The sequence below is a fragment of the Branchiostoma belcheri genome, unplaced genomic scaffold (genome assembly GCF_001625305.1).
Source record: "Branchiostoma belcheri isolate BF01 breed outbred unplaced genomic scaffold, Haploidv18h27 scaffold31, whole genome shotgun sequence".
NCBI lineage: Eukaryota > Metazoa > Chordata > Leptocardii > Amphioxiformes > Branchiostomatidae > Branchiostoma > Branchiostoma belcheri.
This window is the reverse complement of record NW_017803921.1, coordinates 2414016-2431877: the sequence shown is the minus strand read 5'-3', so window position 1 is coordinate 2431877 and position 17862 is coordinate 2414016. Positions and strand designations below refer to the sequence as shown.

Genomic DNA, 17862 nt, shown 5'->3' with positions numbered 1-17862 from the left:
AGAAGAAGAGGAAAATTGAACAAAAAGTGATACTACATGGATTTAAGTTCAAAACATTTGTCTTGACTGCACTAGCATAATTTTTGCATGCATAAAACCCTACCCCACCACCATGTATCCTAGTATTCCTACTACGAAAACCACACTAATATTTCCTAAAATTATTGGTGCACTCACTGCATGTGCTATTCATTCATGGTTATTATAATCGTTAATTCGTCGTGAGGATTGCGGTTAGAAAGCTTTATGTGCTTGCGGTGACACGAGACAAAGACGTGCCACGCATATCGGCCTGTTGTGCAGACAAAAGCCATTGCTATTTATCGAAATTTTTTTACTGTCAAAAACATATGCCAGTAAAAGATTCCACACTATTTTACCCATATAACCACTCTAAAAATAAAATAGATGTTCCAAAACTCGTTTTATCGAGATTGGTCAGGAAAATTGAGCCGAAAACGTGAAGATGGAAGGCGTGCAGGATGGGGGAGGGGGGCATGCAGGCGGTAGCGCTAGCTTGCATATCGTCAAAAAAACCTACCGTAAATCCCCTTGAAGAGAAAGATATCACGATGTTTTTGGCAAACTAGGTCCAGAACATCGTTGGAACTCAGCCCAAGGCGGGTCACCACCGGTAACGCCGTGTGTAAGCTGGAAATTCAGACATGATGGTGCTCGGCACAAGGGTGTCCGCGGTTCTGTTTATCTCTCTGTTTATCTCCAATTTCTGGATCGAACGTCAAATTCGCGCAGGCGCACTAGTAATTGCGAAAGGGCTTATTGCTCACTTTACTGAGACGTAGGGTCAAAGGCATTCAATGCAATTTCAGGGCGGCAAAACTGTAAATATTCTGAGTAAGGCAATCTGTGTGATATTGACACATACTGTCCCACATTAGCACATTTGAATCAGTATCTCGTACTTCAGGTATGTAAAACTACAGAACCAAGCCCCAAAATGAGTCCTTTATATTCTGAGTGGTACCCTGAAAATCAATTCAGGGCCTTCCAGTAACCGTTTTTCGTCAGAATTTGGGGCATTTTTGCTCCATGAATGTCGATGTACATTGGGACAGTGTTGTTTCAACTTAGTATCTAGATAAGTGAGTAGAATATTGAATTTGAAAAATCTGGTTTTCAAGCCCTAAAAACTGCACTGGATGCCTTTAAAGACATTGGCAGTAAACTTACTTGCTTGGGTATCTCTGGTTGGTGGGAAGTTTTTCTTCGTGTTTCACGTACAAACGAACAGGTCCGTTCCGTCAATTAGAGACCCGGGGAGAGGCGACCTCTCCATAACGTCAGCCATTTTCCAGTCCACCTCGGTGTTCAGGGACCCGTGGAAGCAGGTCGACCCGGCTCACTTCTCCCCGGGTTTGGAGCGGTTCCAGGGGTCTCTGGTGGCACGGGGCTAGCTCTGCTGTGGTGTTTCTATAGTGTAATTAACCAGGTTTCTATCTTTAGTCTCAGTCATTACTGAAGGTAAGTCTTTCTCATAGGGAGCTTGTCGATGGAAAGGTTGGTAATCCACGTGAGGGGCGGAATACAAACGTACAATTGAGCCAAGATTTAGACCTCTAATGTTAACATCTTATTCTTATATTACGCCATGTTGATTTGATTATATGGATGACATCCTCTGGTAGCCCCAAAACTGATGCGAGCGTGCGATTAAAAAAAAGTTGCTTTCATTATGAAATCTATAGCTATGTGGCCATGAAGGTGGAACAAATGACACAGAGTATGGTATGGCGAATAATCTACTCTTCAAATTCATTTCTTTACATTTTCTCTTTTTTAGTTTGATTTTGGCATTCTACGGCATTGGTACCGTTATCGTTTTCCAGTATTTCTTTTTGCACCTTACGGTATATATTTGTTCATTTGTACCTGTTTTGTGCCATTTACAGTATGGTTGAAAACTTTTTTTGGGGGGGGGGCGGCCTTTTGGGAAATCAACATGGCCTTAGACTCAACGGCCTACTAGTGCATACGCCAGCCGATGTAAAAGTACTCAAAGAGACAACTTCAAGATGAGTTGCAAAGAGCGGAACGTTCGTAATGACAAGCTGACTGAACTCAGTTTATTCATGTAGAACACACACGGTGCTTTCAGATTCAGATTTTCTGCAATCAACCTCCATGTTACACTTACATGAAATCTGTTGATTGTTACTTTGAAATCGTTACGAATTGCGAGGTTTTGTAGCAAGAGAAGTGGCGCAATACACCAGATTTTCAGACACGCCTATTCTAATTTTCATGATCCTCAAAGTTCCACAGCTTTAGCAAACTGTTTGTTTTATAGTCAGACTCGTAGTGAGACTGTAAAACAGGAGTTATAAGCTAGGTTATAGCAGCTGTATAGATGCCAAATTTTACAAAGAACTTTTTAGCGACTGTTCTTTTCTTGTAAAACTCATCAAATAAAGCTTTTTATCTATTCACCAGCTGCGCAGTTGTCGGGGCAATGTCAGAAAGAGTACTTACTTGTTGCCCTTTCTTATCAAAAAGAAAATGTCTCATTTTCTGTTTTATAGCTTGTAGATGCCAAATCTCCCCCATACTGCCATTCCTAATATGAGGCATGATTTTGGTCACCCGCCGAATGGCACTTAAACGCCTACCGGACCTCGGCTCAATCCAAAACCTACTTTTCTCGCACAGCTCATCACTCAGCCAGCTCTCAAGACGCCAGAGCAACAATCTACAAAACACTTAAGATGAGGATAATGCGAAACGTCTGGCCGTAACTATCATCTAGGACCCAACTCCTGGAGCGTTAAGGGGGAAGAAGTAATTTGTAGTCCGTAACTGTATCAAACGATGAAACTTGTTGATAGACCGTTATTACTCCAGATCATGATTAACTATGGCCCCATTTGGCAGCCCTCCTAGACGACGTAGTCGATTAAGAAAGTCAGGCTAGTCTATATCTGGTGATGCGTCAAGCTTAGGGAGGTGTCCACAACCGCTTTATGTTGATATTTGATGTACTATCATCATTCACAATGCTCTTGGTGTAGGGTACAAGTATTTAAGGGGTTTGGAAGGTAATATCCTGCTATGAAATAAATTGCATAAAGAAACGGCCATGATATGCCTTCGACAAAGGCCTGATATAGTAGTTATCGCAGCGACCGTTCCTTCTGTCGGCAATATTTTCGGAAACTTGCTTTTAGCACGTCAACATCCACAGAAAGGTGGTGCGATCTGATGACGTGTCGTAGGCTATGCCTGTATAATTGTGTGACAGACTGTGTGACAGTTTGGTGTTATTTTGTATTGATGTATCACATGTTCAGGACCACAGGAAGAATAGTCAACAGAGATGTCAGGCTAAATTATGGATCCCGATATAGTCAAAGTCTGGTGTGCTCAGGAGGATTTTGTTGACCGAAGAAGTCTTGTAGCCTGTGGCTCCATTGGCGGACAATTTCCACAAAACCTGACTTTTATTTGTACGTGAAGTTCCATATACATTTGACATAAAGACCGATATCGTGGATAAATCTCTGATTTTCCTACATCCTGATCCTTTCAGTCCCAAAACACTCATTCACCCCACGACACATAAGGAGCATTTACTACAGATAATGCCGCATGATACACGGGATAAACCCAGCTATGTATCTTCCGTGTCATCATCAGACGTCAACATGTCTTCCGGCAACAGGGCATGTCATCTCTGCATAAAAGTCTTCTTGAAGACGTATATACTTGTCTCTTGTCTGACTTCATGTCTTGTCTTCCCTACAAGGCCCCGTGGTTATCACTGTCGAGATGTTGGGATCTAGACGTTGTTTGGAAATAGTTCAGGCTTGTATCATATCTACACACATGTGATCAAGACGTATGGAGCGATTTGCGTTACCGGCGGTGCGTGTCAGCTTGCGGTAAATTTTCTTGTCACGGTCCGCTACATCACAGTGGTTACATCTCCACACTGTCTGGAAATGCACCCGAACTGACGGAAACTTTCCCCGGGAATCTCCAGGCGGCACATGCATCTTCCTTACACAGTTGTCAAGACTTGATAACTTTTTTATTGTTTCCTATTAAAGGTATCTTCTTTCCCTGATATACATGTACCCAGCAAAGCAACGAAAATCGATGAACCGTTTTAAGATACACAACGACGTACTCTTAATCTTTTCCAGACTTCATGCACTCTGTATATATACATTATTTATTTCAGGTCTGGGAGAATTGCCAGCGCCTCTGCCAGATAGTGCGTCTGTCCTGACAAGGTTTGTGCGTTCGCAGTGAAGTGAACCAAGCGGCGACAAGCTCAAGTCAAACTTTGCCTGTTCTTCTAACAAAACTCAATCAAAGTTCTTCAGATCATCGCCACACTTCCGATTCAGCACACACCACACCTCCACCCCCGTCTCCTCAGATCCAGACCCTTGGCTACGTCCCAGGTCGCCTGCCGCTTTCAGACCCATGTCTGGCCGGGCTCAGGCGCCTAGCCGGGGCCGGGGTTAACGCTATTCGTTACTCCGAACACAGAGGTGGGCCTCATATCAATTGCATGAACATGGTCTGAAAGGATCTCTCAGACAGCAACTGTGGTAAAGCCGATACGATAAAAACGCCAGGATTATCTATATTTAATCTCTGAGTCGGTAGTAGTTGCCAAGGCCGATACATAACAGAGTTTCTATCAGACTGCGCACACTGTGTAGTGACTGATGGCACCCCGGAGCGCTGTAAGGTTGTTAGATCGCAAATGTACACTGCACCTTCCTGACTTTCTGCTGACTTTGAACATCACGGAAACTTTCCTGCACAACACATCTATATATATATCTATCTACATCTATGTATGCCTCTCTCCATCCCTCACCCCCTTTCTCTCTCCATCTCTCTCTTGAAAGTTGCATAAAAGAGTCACAAAATTTTCTACCAGCATGATGACATATCGAATGTACTTCGCCTATCTAAATCACTACTGGCAACCTGTTCAAACATACGTTCATGATACGAAAACATAATGTAACACTTAGAATTTATCAGGAGTGCACATGCTGGGTACCAGACTTGTCTAGGGATAACTGACGTTCTATTGCCTTCTGATGTTCAGTTATCATTGCCATTGACGTCCTTGACATATATGTCTACCCCCTCGGTGTTTAGTTACATGACGTTATATAACCTGTTTTGCGGACGTTTGATTTGTTTTGACGACTGCGGTCTGAATATTTTCATCAAAACATCTCAGATCTAACTAACTTAACTCAATTCTCTTTCTGCACGCATTATAGTTCGTTACGTCGTACAAATCTAATTGTGCTTCTGAGATCCAATCACTCCACTATCTAATTCAATCATGTCGTAATACCAGGTAGATATGTATGGCTACATTTGTAATGGAATGCCTCGTCGTTAGAAAGAAGGACAACGCATACCGGATTACCAGGCAGATCACGGCCATATTCCGTGTCAGATGTTGACCTAAGGACCGGCTCTGAAATGGAATAGCATTCGTAAAAGTTCCTGGGCTATTATACAGTACAACCTCTACTTGGAAATGTCAAATTGTTAAATAGAGATCAGAAGTGGCACAGAAACTCCCATGGCAACATACTTGTCAAAACTTTCTTCAACAAAACTTTTAAAAGCTAGATGGAGCCGTCAAATTCGATTCCCCATAGATTATGCTGAGGTCACAAATTTTACACGGGGCCCGGCCGGGCAGCTTTTGGGAACGAAAAGTACGATCTAAAAAGGACAAAACACTTTTCAAAAGACAGAAAACCAAACACAGAAAAGTTCTTAATGACAATCATGGGCACTATGTATGTTCTTGGTATGAATTGTTGCATTTTCGTTCATACAAACAGCCTGGCCGGTTTGGAAATGTGACATCAAATGGAGTCAATCTTTGTTCCAAACTTTCTATAAGCTGCCAAAAATATTATTGGATACATATGTTGGATGGCTTTCTGTATAATCTATGGTACGCTATACGGGAATAGCAAATTGAGTATGTGACCATTATATTGTATTTCAGGATACTCTATGAGGTAGGCTGGTACAACAAGAGTGAACACAAACCCCCATTTGTTATATGAAGGTACAGAACCGATCTTACGAAATGTTCGCTGCTGGGAACTGGAAAATTAGAGTCCCTGTCATCCTGGGCGGGGTTTGTTATGGCGTGATTTAAGACATTTGCTCCAAGTTTTTATTAAAACCGTAAAATTATCTTCAACATAACTCAGCACAATAGTTTGAACGTATGTATGTTCAGGTGGCAGAGACAAATACCTCATAAAAGAGATGTTATGACTACTTTGGACATTTAATAAAGGGGAATTGATTCATGGCAGTATGGTAGACCCTGGCAATGCACGCCATCTGGGATCCAATATAATGTAGTTGTATCAAGGAGAAAATTACTTTGGGTCGCTTCCAAAGTCACGCCTGTTCCCAAACTTGTTTTGTTTGGTGGTAGCAGTAGAAGTCCGATATCTATGATCCACGATGTGCGTGTGCACCGTCCTGGGAGAATTATCCGTCTCCTTAGCAATATTTCTGTCTGAAGACGTTTTTATCTGTTCTGATCCGCTGGATCGAAGGTAGAATTGCTTTCGGCTGCTTTTTTCCTCGGCCATGAACCCAGACAAGGCCATGGATTCAACATAGAACAACACGACTCCAGAGGAATGTCTGTAAATATTCCCCACTTCTGATTCTGATAGACACATGCGGAACACATCGTATAAAGTCATATTGCGCAGATTGTTATTCAAGCCACACTTCCATTTCAAAACAAGTACCCTCATGAGTTATAACCGATAATCTAAGGCAATTTGGTTCACTCTAATAAACATGATATGAACTTAAATCTTCTTTGAATGATGCGTCGGCTGGCCCGTAGATATTCCGGGTAGGTTTTGGTGGGTTTAATGTATTGCTTAAGTGCACAACTCATTACTTTGTAAATGGCAAGCCATCGTCTGTCAAAAGAAGCAACGCTTTGTGGTTTTGAAACACTACGTTAATAGGGTTTAGGGAGGTCGCGAGCCTAGACTGGAACTAGTTACTGGTACATCCAATGTATTCATTGTATTCATAACATAAACCATGAAACCAGACAGACATACGCAGTTGCCTTGTTACACTTGGCTGGTCGATATTGACTGACATGCATAGAAGTTGCAGTACCTGATACATTATGCAGTAATGCTCCTCCAGACAGGCAAGAACTTGCAATAAAACTTTCTATTATCATGTGCTACATGCCCTGAAGCAATCTAGACAGCGTCTATTCCATTCCATGCCGTTATCTACTGAAGAATCTACCACGAACAAAGTGCTTCAAGCACATTCAAATAACCATCACTCTCGCTAAAGGTCCAGGACAAATGCTAAGCCCTCAGACAGCAGCCTGGGTCTTGCGATACGCACACGGAGTCATTCCTAATTTAACGACTCGCAGTCAGACGATTGTTTTAAAGCGATCACAGCCGCAGACGAAACTGCGAGCGGCAGTTGACCTTTCGGTTCTGGTGAGGAAACCTGTATCAGCGATTCCGCCTGTCAGCTACAGGTACTTCCAGACTACAGGTACTTCCAGGCCGCGTGCGCCGGCAACACCGCACGAAAACTTGGGCTTACCACTGGTAGTAAATGGTAGTAAAGTCGGGTAATGTTTACTTTATAAACCGTACAGCAGTTTACAATGATAGTAGATAAAAGATTCATTTACTGCCAATGTTTAGTCCGAAATTACCAGATCTGACTTTAACTTACAAAGTGAACATTACCCGGCTTTACTGGCATTTACTACCATTGGTAAACCCTACTTTTCCTGTAGTGCGATATCGATCGTCTGGAGGGCTGGAAAGTTTGTCAAGAAACTTCTATCACTCAAACCTAGGCTTTTCTTACATCCTCTTTTCACTAGCGGCTGCGACCCCAGAGCGAACATGTATGAAGAAAAAAAATTAAAACATGGTGTACATGTGTTTTGTGTTGCCTTTACCCATTTATTCATAACCCATTACATCATGTATAATATTCCAGTTATGAAAACCAGGGTCACAACTATCCAGTGTTGGACGCTGTACGCTCGCTTATATAAGTGAGGTCACATTTTCAAACCGGGGCCCGACCGGGTAGCTTTCTATCTACATCGAAAAGTACGATATAAAAAGAAGAAAACACAAAGAGTTTCAGAAACTAATAATGAGTGTTAGTTTTTCGTTGAAACGAAAAATGTGACCTCAGCATTAGTGATGGCCGTCTAGTGGGAAGAGTTTTTCTTGGCCCTACCTTGGCCTTCTCCGTGCTCCTGCACCTGATGTCAGGAAATTAGCCGGCCGGGCGGATCGTGAAAGGGTACAACAGACGTCAGACGTCGGGTTCCGTTTGGCCTGGCCTGACGCAGATGCAAATGGCCAGTCCGCTATCTAGACCCGGATCGTCTCGGCTTGATGGAGTGCCGCATTACGAAGTCAGCAAAACGTTAGATCTACGGGTACACCGGATGATGATGAGATGCCATCACAGGATTCAGTGACCCTGATCAACTTCGGTCGCTGAAATATCTCAGAGTTTTGAAAATTTGGATTTCTATCTGTACCTGAAAACACCGGCAGCCTTTCCTGTTTTGCAAATCAGGTAGAGTGGCGTGTAAGGAAATCAAAATGTAGCTCAGGTAGGAAAGTAAAGGGGTACGGATCAGAGAGACTTACATGTGCCCACTGACAGAACCAGCCACTAGAATGTAAACGTGAAGGTATTAGCTGTGGAATGAGAAGTTAAGTACAGGTATTGAAACAGGAAATTGAGTCGTAGTTGTAATGGCCTCGTTATACATTTGACATTTGACTGATTTGACTCTAGACTGAATTTTACATTTTATAAAACCCGGACAAACTTTCCAGACTCTCCATGGCGAATTGAACCAAAATGATTTTCTTTGCTAGTTCATTTAACTCAAGAGTGAATCGTTTTGATTGTTTTGAAGAGGGGAGGGGGTGGAACGCCAAGAGGCCACTTCTAGACCATTGAACACGGGGCACACACCATCGCACACCGGCTGGGGGACACCATCGCACACCATCGGGCCATGCCCCTACTCTTTTTCGAAAGTTGTGGTGAGGTCTTTAACGTGTGGAGTGTGACTCTCCCCAAACACGCACAGGTACCTAAAATTAGACCCTGTATCTTCATAAATTCCTTCACTTTCTGAAGTTTCTCCAAACCTGGGGTGCTACTTAGACCTGTAACAGCATGACGGAACCCCCAGAGTTGCAGTACGCCGCCCGGAGAGGAGACATGCCGCGTTCTGAAACAGTCCGCCTCCCGGCGTCGATCTGTCACCATCTCGGTATATTGATTCGGAGTCGGCTTGTCTGGACCTATGAAGCGCGCTCATTGGGTGGCGTCCTACGGGAGGTCTGAACCTAGCGATTCATTTTTTCATGTTTCCGCCAAGATTCGAGCTCTGAGTAGTGTTCTTGATTTACCCATGATGGGAAATACTCATTATGTAGTGGTAGGCAATCGGCTGTGACCAAGGAGTAGTTCCATATCAGACCATTCAAGCCTCAACTGCTGCTGACTGTGCTGTATCCAAAACAGTGCCCTATGTCTACTCCAGGAAGAAATGTGTGACATTTATGCAAAACAATCCTAAATAAAACAAATGTTTCTGGATTGCTTCTGTGTATCCAAAAACATATAATTTCCCTAGGCACGGTTCAGGATACGCGTGGGCTATCCAGAACCTGAAGTCAACCGCGCCCACAATAAATCACTATCCCTGTCCTCAACCTCTACACCTGTCGTCCCAACTTGCCGTGTTTTCAGTAGAGTCTACAGATCTCCTGACCTCCATTGATGAGGGTACAGACACCGGTGGGCTGATTATTACCTGCCACGTCCCAGACAGGAACACCGGTCAGCTTCAGTCTACAGGGGAACGATCTGCACGTCCGTGCTTTGTCCATGACCCGGAGGTGGTGTACTGCTGTCTCCAGAGGCTGTCAGTCACTGCGATGTTCCCCCAGGGTGCATCGATCTTCCCTAAGGTCTTATAGAAGTCGAGGTTGCGTAATTGAGAACCGCGGTCTAACATGTCTGGATCCGTGTTTTACAAGCGTGCTGGTGGAATAAAGTTTACTTCCCCGATTGATCGAAAAAAAATACAATGAAGTCGTCTTGAATTCTTGAAGGTTTGCCAAGAGAAACTACAGTTTCTACATGCAACAAAACTTAACAATGTTTAGTGGTAGATGTTCAAGGGTTAGGTGTAACAAGTCGTTTGCTGCAATATAGCCAGCTGCCGCCGCGCCGCGTGCCTGCGAAGCTGGTGTGTTAGGGCAAAGGGCGGTTATACCGGCTATAAAGATACAGGTACAGATGCAGGTGTGTTGAAGGACTGTTTTCGGCAGCACAGAAATCCATTTTGTTTTGAAGAATATTTGCCAGAGTAACGTATGTGTGTGTTAAGCATACATGACTGCGTAAAATGAATCTTACTTCTCTGATTTGTCGTTTGGCAAATAAAGTCCTTATCATAATCCGTCAAGTTGTCATGTCTACTTATTTCATTTGATGTATTGTGGATTTTAAAAATCCTTTAAGTTTCAACTCTTGCAACAATATTAATTTTACACATAGGTCTACGTTATCACAAGACACAGTGCAGCCTGCAGACATACACTGTCCAAAATTTCCAGAAAATTGCCGGTAGTACCGAACGTTCAGTCGTGAGTTATTCTAAGGCTTCAGGAGTGTTGAACATACGAGATGGCAAGCCATGTGTTGGTCTGTGATAACAGTTAAAGGGAGACCCATATGTATTATTTTTGCCTTTTAATGTACATTCTAGCATATGACCTTTCTACAATAAATAAAGGACAACCACTGTAACACTACACTGTAACATGTGCATGTAGTATCATAAAACGATTCTTCACAGCATCCCAGTCTCATACATAATTTTCAAGTTTCGGATCCACCGAATATAGGCAGCCGTTAATGTTTGCTAGTTGAACTTGAACTTGAAGAGTAGCTCACCTTCACCTTGTCGGTGCTAATGGTTGCCAGTAATGTAAGTAGGAGAACAAACAGATGCCTGGATTTGCCTCACGCAGTGCACCATGTGTAATCAGGTTTCTCAGCTTTATGTTGTTAATTGCAGAAACAGTGAAACGTCCCAAGACTCAGTTTCTTGGTTTCTTGCCATGTTCTGAAGATACCCTTAGGCGACTTTGATACAGTGCAATGACTTTGCATGGTTGGAAGTGAGCGTTTAGAGCGTTGAATCGTCTTGAAACGTCGGTCTGTTAATCAAAAGCGGGTGCAGAAACACTTTTCTCCGGTTGTCTGATGGCGGTAGTCACGTCTGTTGTTGTACCTGCTACTTATAACGGCCATCAGCGAGCTCAGCAATTTTAGACTGTCATTACCTGGGGAAGTTTGGGATTACAGGTTACCTTTAAGTCTAGCTGTTCAGCACATGTTCAAGGTGCTTCTCGCTCCGGGAGGCTTCTAAAGACTGTTTTTCCACGCCGGGATTTTAATGAAAGGGATATTGAACAAAGTCTGACGCTAGTTACGCGATTTTTCATCATGATACCCTCGATCTGCAGGAGAAAGTTGTCAAAGTCAAACTTGAACTCCAATGTCAAGGTGTACACAACTTACATTAAAAGTTCTGTATAGGAAACAGTACAGGAGGGAAATATAACAGTGAACAGTCCATCCCTTCTATTGTGTCTTCCACCATGGGAGCCTTTGGATTTCCACTCTGTCAGGGAGATCCTATAGTTAATAAATGATCCGTTTTGCGATCTTATCTTCGCTCTGAAGACATACCCGTAGGCCATCTGGCTCTCACTTTCCGCGCATCCAAAACCAATTGAAATGCAATCATCTGTGGCGAATGCACGCAACAAGACAATCAACTTATTTCCCGAAGCTACTGTTATGTTTCTTCCCCCATTCATCTGGCACATAAATATCGAAGCTAACTGTCTTATCCCGCTGAGTCTTGCCTAATTGAACCATAAATCGCCCTGGTTTTATGGCTGATATGCCTCTCTATAGAAGTAAACACAGCCTTAGCTTCACTAGGGTGTTACTGCACCATGGGAGGCGTTTGAGTTTGATAACGGTTTAGCAGAGTGTCGGTGAAGATAACGCTAATACGGCGTTGTTTATCCTGGTTAGGCTTATAAGGGTCATCCTGTGGATGTTTCTTCTGTGAGTTTTATGATACGACTGCTTTGACTGGACTACTTTTTGGCTCTGTCTCGTAAGCGATGTCTAAAACATGCGTTTTCCTCTTGTCCTCATTTCTTTATTATGTTTAACTAATATAAGGACAACATATTGTTTTTGCTCAGTTTCCTCTTCTTCTTCTTCAAACCAAAAAGGTCAATGACCTGGAACCAGTCGGCTGGTTATCTGATGTTACTAAATGAGTATGAAATAAGATAGGCTTACAGTATATAATCCTCATTAAAAGGTCTCTAGACATTCAGATATGAAACCCAATCCAGGACGATATTCAAAATTGATTCCTAGTCAGCTGAGTGTAGAATTACAACACTGTGGGAGGTCACCTTGCCGACTACTTGGTGTCAGCATCAATTGTCCACAGTTAAAGGTCTGGGCTGCACGGGCTTTACACGGGAAATCCTCTAGATGCATGTCTGAAGTGTGGGTTCCGGAGATAGCTAATGCCCGGTAGAGTGTTATCATCATTTCGTTCTGGTCCTTTCAACACTCGTCTGGATGTGCCCAACACAATTTCACCTCTCACGAGGAACTTTTTACCCCAACAACTCAATACATTTTGAAAACTGTCAAACGTTTCATGTAGCATCCGCTACTTTGTTGTATTGATTGTTATCGCCTATGAGGTATGAAAGAATTGATGACAATGGTTTCTGAACAGTTTTCATGATGAAAATTGTCTGGTGCAGGCAATTTTCAATCTTATACCTGCGCCAGTGCAGGTATGCAGAAAAAAAGAATTGCGAGGCTTGTGATGTTTAGTTGCAAAGTACGGCAGTGAGATCCTACGGGCATGCCTACTCTCCATGAAGTTAAAAGAAATAATATTATAATGACAATGGTTTCTGAACAATTTTCATTCTGAAAATTGTCTGGTACAGGTAATTCTTTAATGTTACCTGCGCCAGTGCAGGTATGCAGAAAACGTATTTTGAGCCATGTGAGGTTTAATTGCATAGTACGACAGTGAGACCCTACGTGTCTGGGCACGCCTACTCTCCATGATACATTACCCGTACCCGCTCAGTAACTCCGCCCCTTGCGTGGGAGTTCCGGTCTGCCGGAACATGTCCCGACTTCATCTCCTCGCGTCATTAACATCAGTCAGCCCTTTATCGAACAACTTCTATTTCCGTCCACGACTTTGAGTAGATTGCTAGAAGTAATCAGTTGCCCGGCATGGATTCCTCGCTAGCGGATCTGTTGAGGTCAGGAGCTTGTGCGGGAAAGCAGATTTGCAGGAGGCGTTTTTTTCGGCCTTAATTGCCTTGTGAACGAGAAGACGAGTCGTTAAAACTGATTTGCACAGCTCCCCACAACACGCTTGCAATCAATTTACTTAAAATAGGTTTACACGAGGACTATGGCCTTGGACTGACTTGCGTAAGGCAGAAAAGTAGTTTAGCGGCTTCTAATAACCAACTGAAGGGCATTTGAAGAGCAGGAAAGTTCATGTAGTTTGTAAACTACTTTGTGGAACAATCAAACTGTTCTTCGACTAAAACAATTAAACGGGTGGGTCAAATGCTCGTAGTTAGAGAACAGTTTAAATGTCGACATTTAAAATCAACGCACGCGGAGAAAACATTCACCAGATATACGGGCACTCTTCCAAGACTATGAACTTTTCTGGGATCACCATCAGACCTTTACTTAACCTATATTTTTCTTTCCTTCCTAAAAGGAGCCATTATTCAAGAGAACAACCATCATTATGGAGGATTTTTGACGGGTAGCTCGCGGCTTTCACGGATACATACTTATTGAACTATGGAAGCCTGTAATCAATATATGTAGTGGAAGAAAACTTTGGACAAAGCGGTTTAAACTTTAAACTTGTATCACTACTCGGGGCCTTTTCATTTGTAAAATGTCTTCCTCATTTCCAAGCCAGCATACGTCTTCAGCAGAATTATAGACGCCCTACATAAAAAAAATTAACCTGGTTAATGGGGAAGTATATATTGTCTGAAACTTGGGAACTTTTCCAAGATCACAAGACAAGCACAAAGCTTTTAAGTTAGTAGGTATTGGTTCTGAGGAAAATTTATTACCTTGTTGGAAGTCTGCGATCTATCTAGACAGAAAGCTTTGTTGGAATTTCGGGCACTGGTCCAAGATCCCAGCATCATGATGATCACCGGGGAGTATTTTTCAGTCCGCACAATTGTCAGGGGGAAAAGGAAAATGAAAAAGTTACGTGCGGACCTGTAAAATCCTGTTATCAGTCTAAATGGCGAAAAGCTTTTTAGAAAGTCTGGGATAACTTCCAACAGTACATGACAGGAATTTTAGTCACTATATTATCTATATAAGTTCTACGGATACTTGATAAATACGGTAATTGACACACACACAATCCCTAGGACAGTAGGGCCGTATTCCTAACATCTTATTCTGTTCTCACCGGGAACTTTGACGGCGACGCCTTACGTAATATTTCTAGATCACGTGCTTAAACTTGCATCAAGAACGCGCTGTCAACACACTGTACTGGGTTTGGGGTTCGAGGAGAAAACTTTGCGGATTTTTTTCACGTGTTATTCTGTTTTCACAGGTGACCTTGACTGCAGATCTGAGCATGGACAGATTCTGCGCTAAGAATAAGAACACTCCACTATAACTATACTGGAAACCTCATTGGAAATCCTGCCAATGACACAGGTTTAGAAATAAAGTTTGCGGATGTTCATGTTTTCACAGGTGACCTTGACGGCGACGTGTTTGACCTTGGCCGCTCTGAGCATGGACAGATTCTGCGCCATCGTGCTGCCGATCCGCTCCATGGGGTTCCGCCAGCCCAAGACGGCGGTGGCCGTCAGCATCTTCATCTGGATGGGTTAGTGTTCTCTCCTGCAGTTCTACGCACTTCTGATAGCGGGCACTAGTACAATAAACTATCCAGAACAGTGCTTGATCCTAATCCTAACCCATTCCGGCATAGACGTGGTGTTCTCTCCTGCAGTTCTGCTTACTTCCGATCGGTGGCAATGGTTTCCTTAGACTGGAAACCAGGCAGAAAAAAGTATATCGTGATCAAATATAAGGTCATACTGAAGAAAAAACAAGGATAGCAGATGTGGTTCTGGACACGATAGACTAACCAGAACCATGCCTGGTCCTAACCCTACATTCAGGCTATGACACGAAATCCCTCTGTCTCTTGGTGCGTTGCAAAGAAAGTCGTTTTTCCACCATATTGATAGTTCTTTCTCCTCCCAGTTTCCTTCCTCCTGTCCATTCCCGTGGCCATCGTGCGAGATCTCGTGACTGTCACGTGGAGAGGTCACGTGATGGTGCTGTGCCGAGAGCCGGGGTGGTCTGCGGCTGCGCAGAGTGCGTACGCGCTGTACACGGTGGTCTTCACGTACCTCATCCCGCTGGTCATGTGCATCGTGGCCTGCGCCTGGAACGTCCGTCATCTCTGCCGCCGGGCGCGCCTACAGGTCTGTATCTGTATCGGTATCGATATAGCCGGTATAACCGTCCTTCGGCATAACGCACCAACTTCTGTATCTGTATAGCCGGTATAACCGCCCTTTGGTATAACACACCAGCTTTGTATCTGTATAGCCGGTATAACCGCCCTTTGGTATAACACACCAGCTTTTGTATCTGTATAGCCGGTATAACCGCCCTTCGGCGTAACACACCAGCTTCTGTATCTGTATAGCCGGTACAACCGCCCTTTGGTATAACACACCAGCTTTTGTATCTGTATAGCCGGTATAACCGCCCTTCGGCGTAACACACCAGCTTCTGTATCTGTATAGCCGGTATAACCGCCCTTTGGTATAACACACCAGCTTCTGTATCTGTATAGCCGGTATAACCACCCTTTGGCGTACAATGGCGTAACACACCAGCTTCTGTATCTCTATAGCATGTATAACCGCCCTTCGGCGTAACACACCAGCTTTGCAGGCACGCGGCGCGGCGGCAGCTAGCTATATTGCACCGAACGACCTGTTACACCCAATCTTTGCACATTTAATACAGGTCTGGAGTTTTTTTAAACTAAATCAAAGCTTTCTAGTGATGATGCTCCAACTGTGCCTGCCTTCTATCATTCCTAGGCGTGTCGTCACGAGCAGCGCACGTTCCAGACCAGACGGGTGGCCATGATGGTTGTGGGGGTGGTCGTCCTGTTCGCTGTCTGCTGGCTCCCCAACAACATCATTAACCTCTACCGCCTCATGAACCAGGACTACAAAGCCAGCAGTACCTTCTACCGCATGAAGATGGCAGCGCTCTGCCTCAGCTACGCCAACTCCGCCATGAATCCGTTCGTGTACACGCTGGTGGGGGAAAACTTCCGCCGGAACCTTCGCAAGGCGCTGAAGCTCCGCTGCGGGCGGCAGAACAAGACGCCGCTGCGGGGGGTGATGTCGGTCAGGTACTGCAGCGAGAGGAGCCGCGTCACCGTGCTCTACAGCAGCAGCATCCGCGCCAAACGCCGGTGTGATACCATCCAGGAACATGGCGTCGAGGACAGGCCCAGGAACGGGTCATATTTAACTGTTTAAGGGTTTGTGGTTGTGAGGCTGACTATATCTTGTACTACTGGATAAAATACGGAAAATATTTCTGGACGTTATGAAATAAAGACTGAACTTTAACTTCCAACACTAGATATAGAATTGGGACTTACCCCAAATTTTCGGTTGACTCCATCAACCTTGTTCACGGAATGGACCCGTCTACTCTTGGAACGTGACGTCAGAGATACGTGACCGTAGTAAAATTTGGGGTAAGTCCCAATTCTATATCTAGTGTTGGAAGTTAAAGTTCAGTCTTTATTTGATAATGATTTGTACCAACACAGATGAACTTTCATGCTATTTCTGGACGTCTTGACCCACATTTGCCACCCTTCTCCAACGTCACTAATAAACTACTGACAGAACTCGTCAATAGAACTTGTCTCCGTATTTTATCCGGTAACTGTGTGAATTTTCTATGACTATTGTTTCACCTAAATGTCTAATCGTCACCAACGAGACTGACTATATATTCGATGGATTCAGTGGGACGTATATATTCTGATAGATTCTATCGTTCCGACGTAAATAGTGCGTAGTCTGCGTACAGAATATGAACTGTAGATTTTGTGACCTAAAATGGCCCACATGGTGACAGTAAGGATCGGAGAGTTTTCTTTTGATTTGCAAACAGATAATTCAAACGATGTTGGCTGGGTTAAAGCTATAAGTACTTACAGCCTTCTTGAAAGTTTTTATAAGCGTCGCTCTCTAACTTAGTCGCAGAAAAAGTCACACTTTAAAGACAGGAAGAAAAGACAAGAAGAAAGCATATGGCTGAGGACAAATATCTAGTATAAATTATATGAATAGATTGTCTGTTCGACATTACTGAAGCTTATTATAATGTGAGTCTGACATGATAGTGTTTATTTAAAGTCGCTAGGTGGCATTAACGAAGTGTGTCTCAACTACTGGTATAGTAACACTTCCCAACCACTATATTCCGTCGAACTTTCATATACATTCGACATACTGTCGAACCTGTACATTCTTGCGAACCTGTATATTCTGATACATTGTAGCGAACCTGAATATTCTGATACATTCTAGCGAACCT

At 43.6% G+C, this 17862-nt stretch overlaps 1 protein-coding gene across 1 annotated transcript in view; it reads left to right on the top strand.

Annotated features, from left to right (window-relative positions):
- The window catches only part of LOC109474585 (G-protein coupled receptor 54-like), a 24268-nt gene extending 7444 nt beyond the window's left edge, over positions 1-16824 (top strand). Inside the window, exons 2-4 of the mRNA XM_019774921.1 lie at positions 14965-15100; positions 15484-15707; positions 16338-16824. Of these exons, the coding sequence (XP_019630480.1) occupies positions 14965-15100; positions 15484-15707; positions 16338-16787 (810 nt within the window). The 3' untranslated portion in view covers positions 16788-16824. The remainder of the gene's footprint in view (positions 1-14964; positions 15101-15483; positions 15708-16337) is intronic.
- Positions 16825-17862: the final 1038 nt, after the last annotated feature.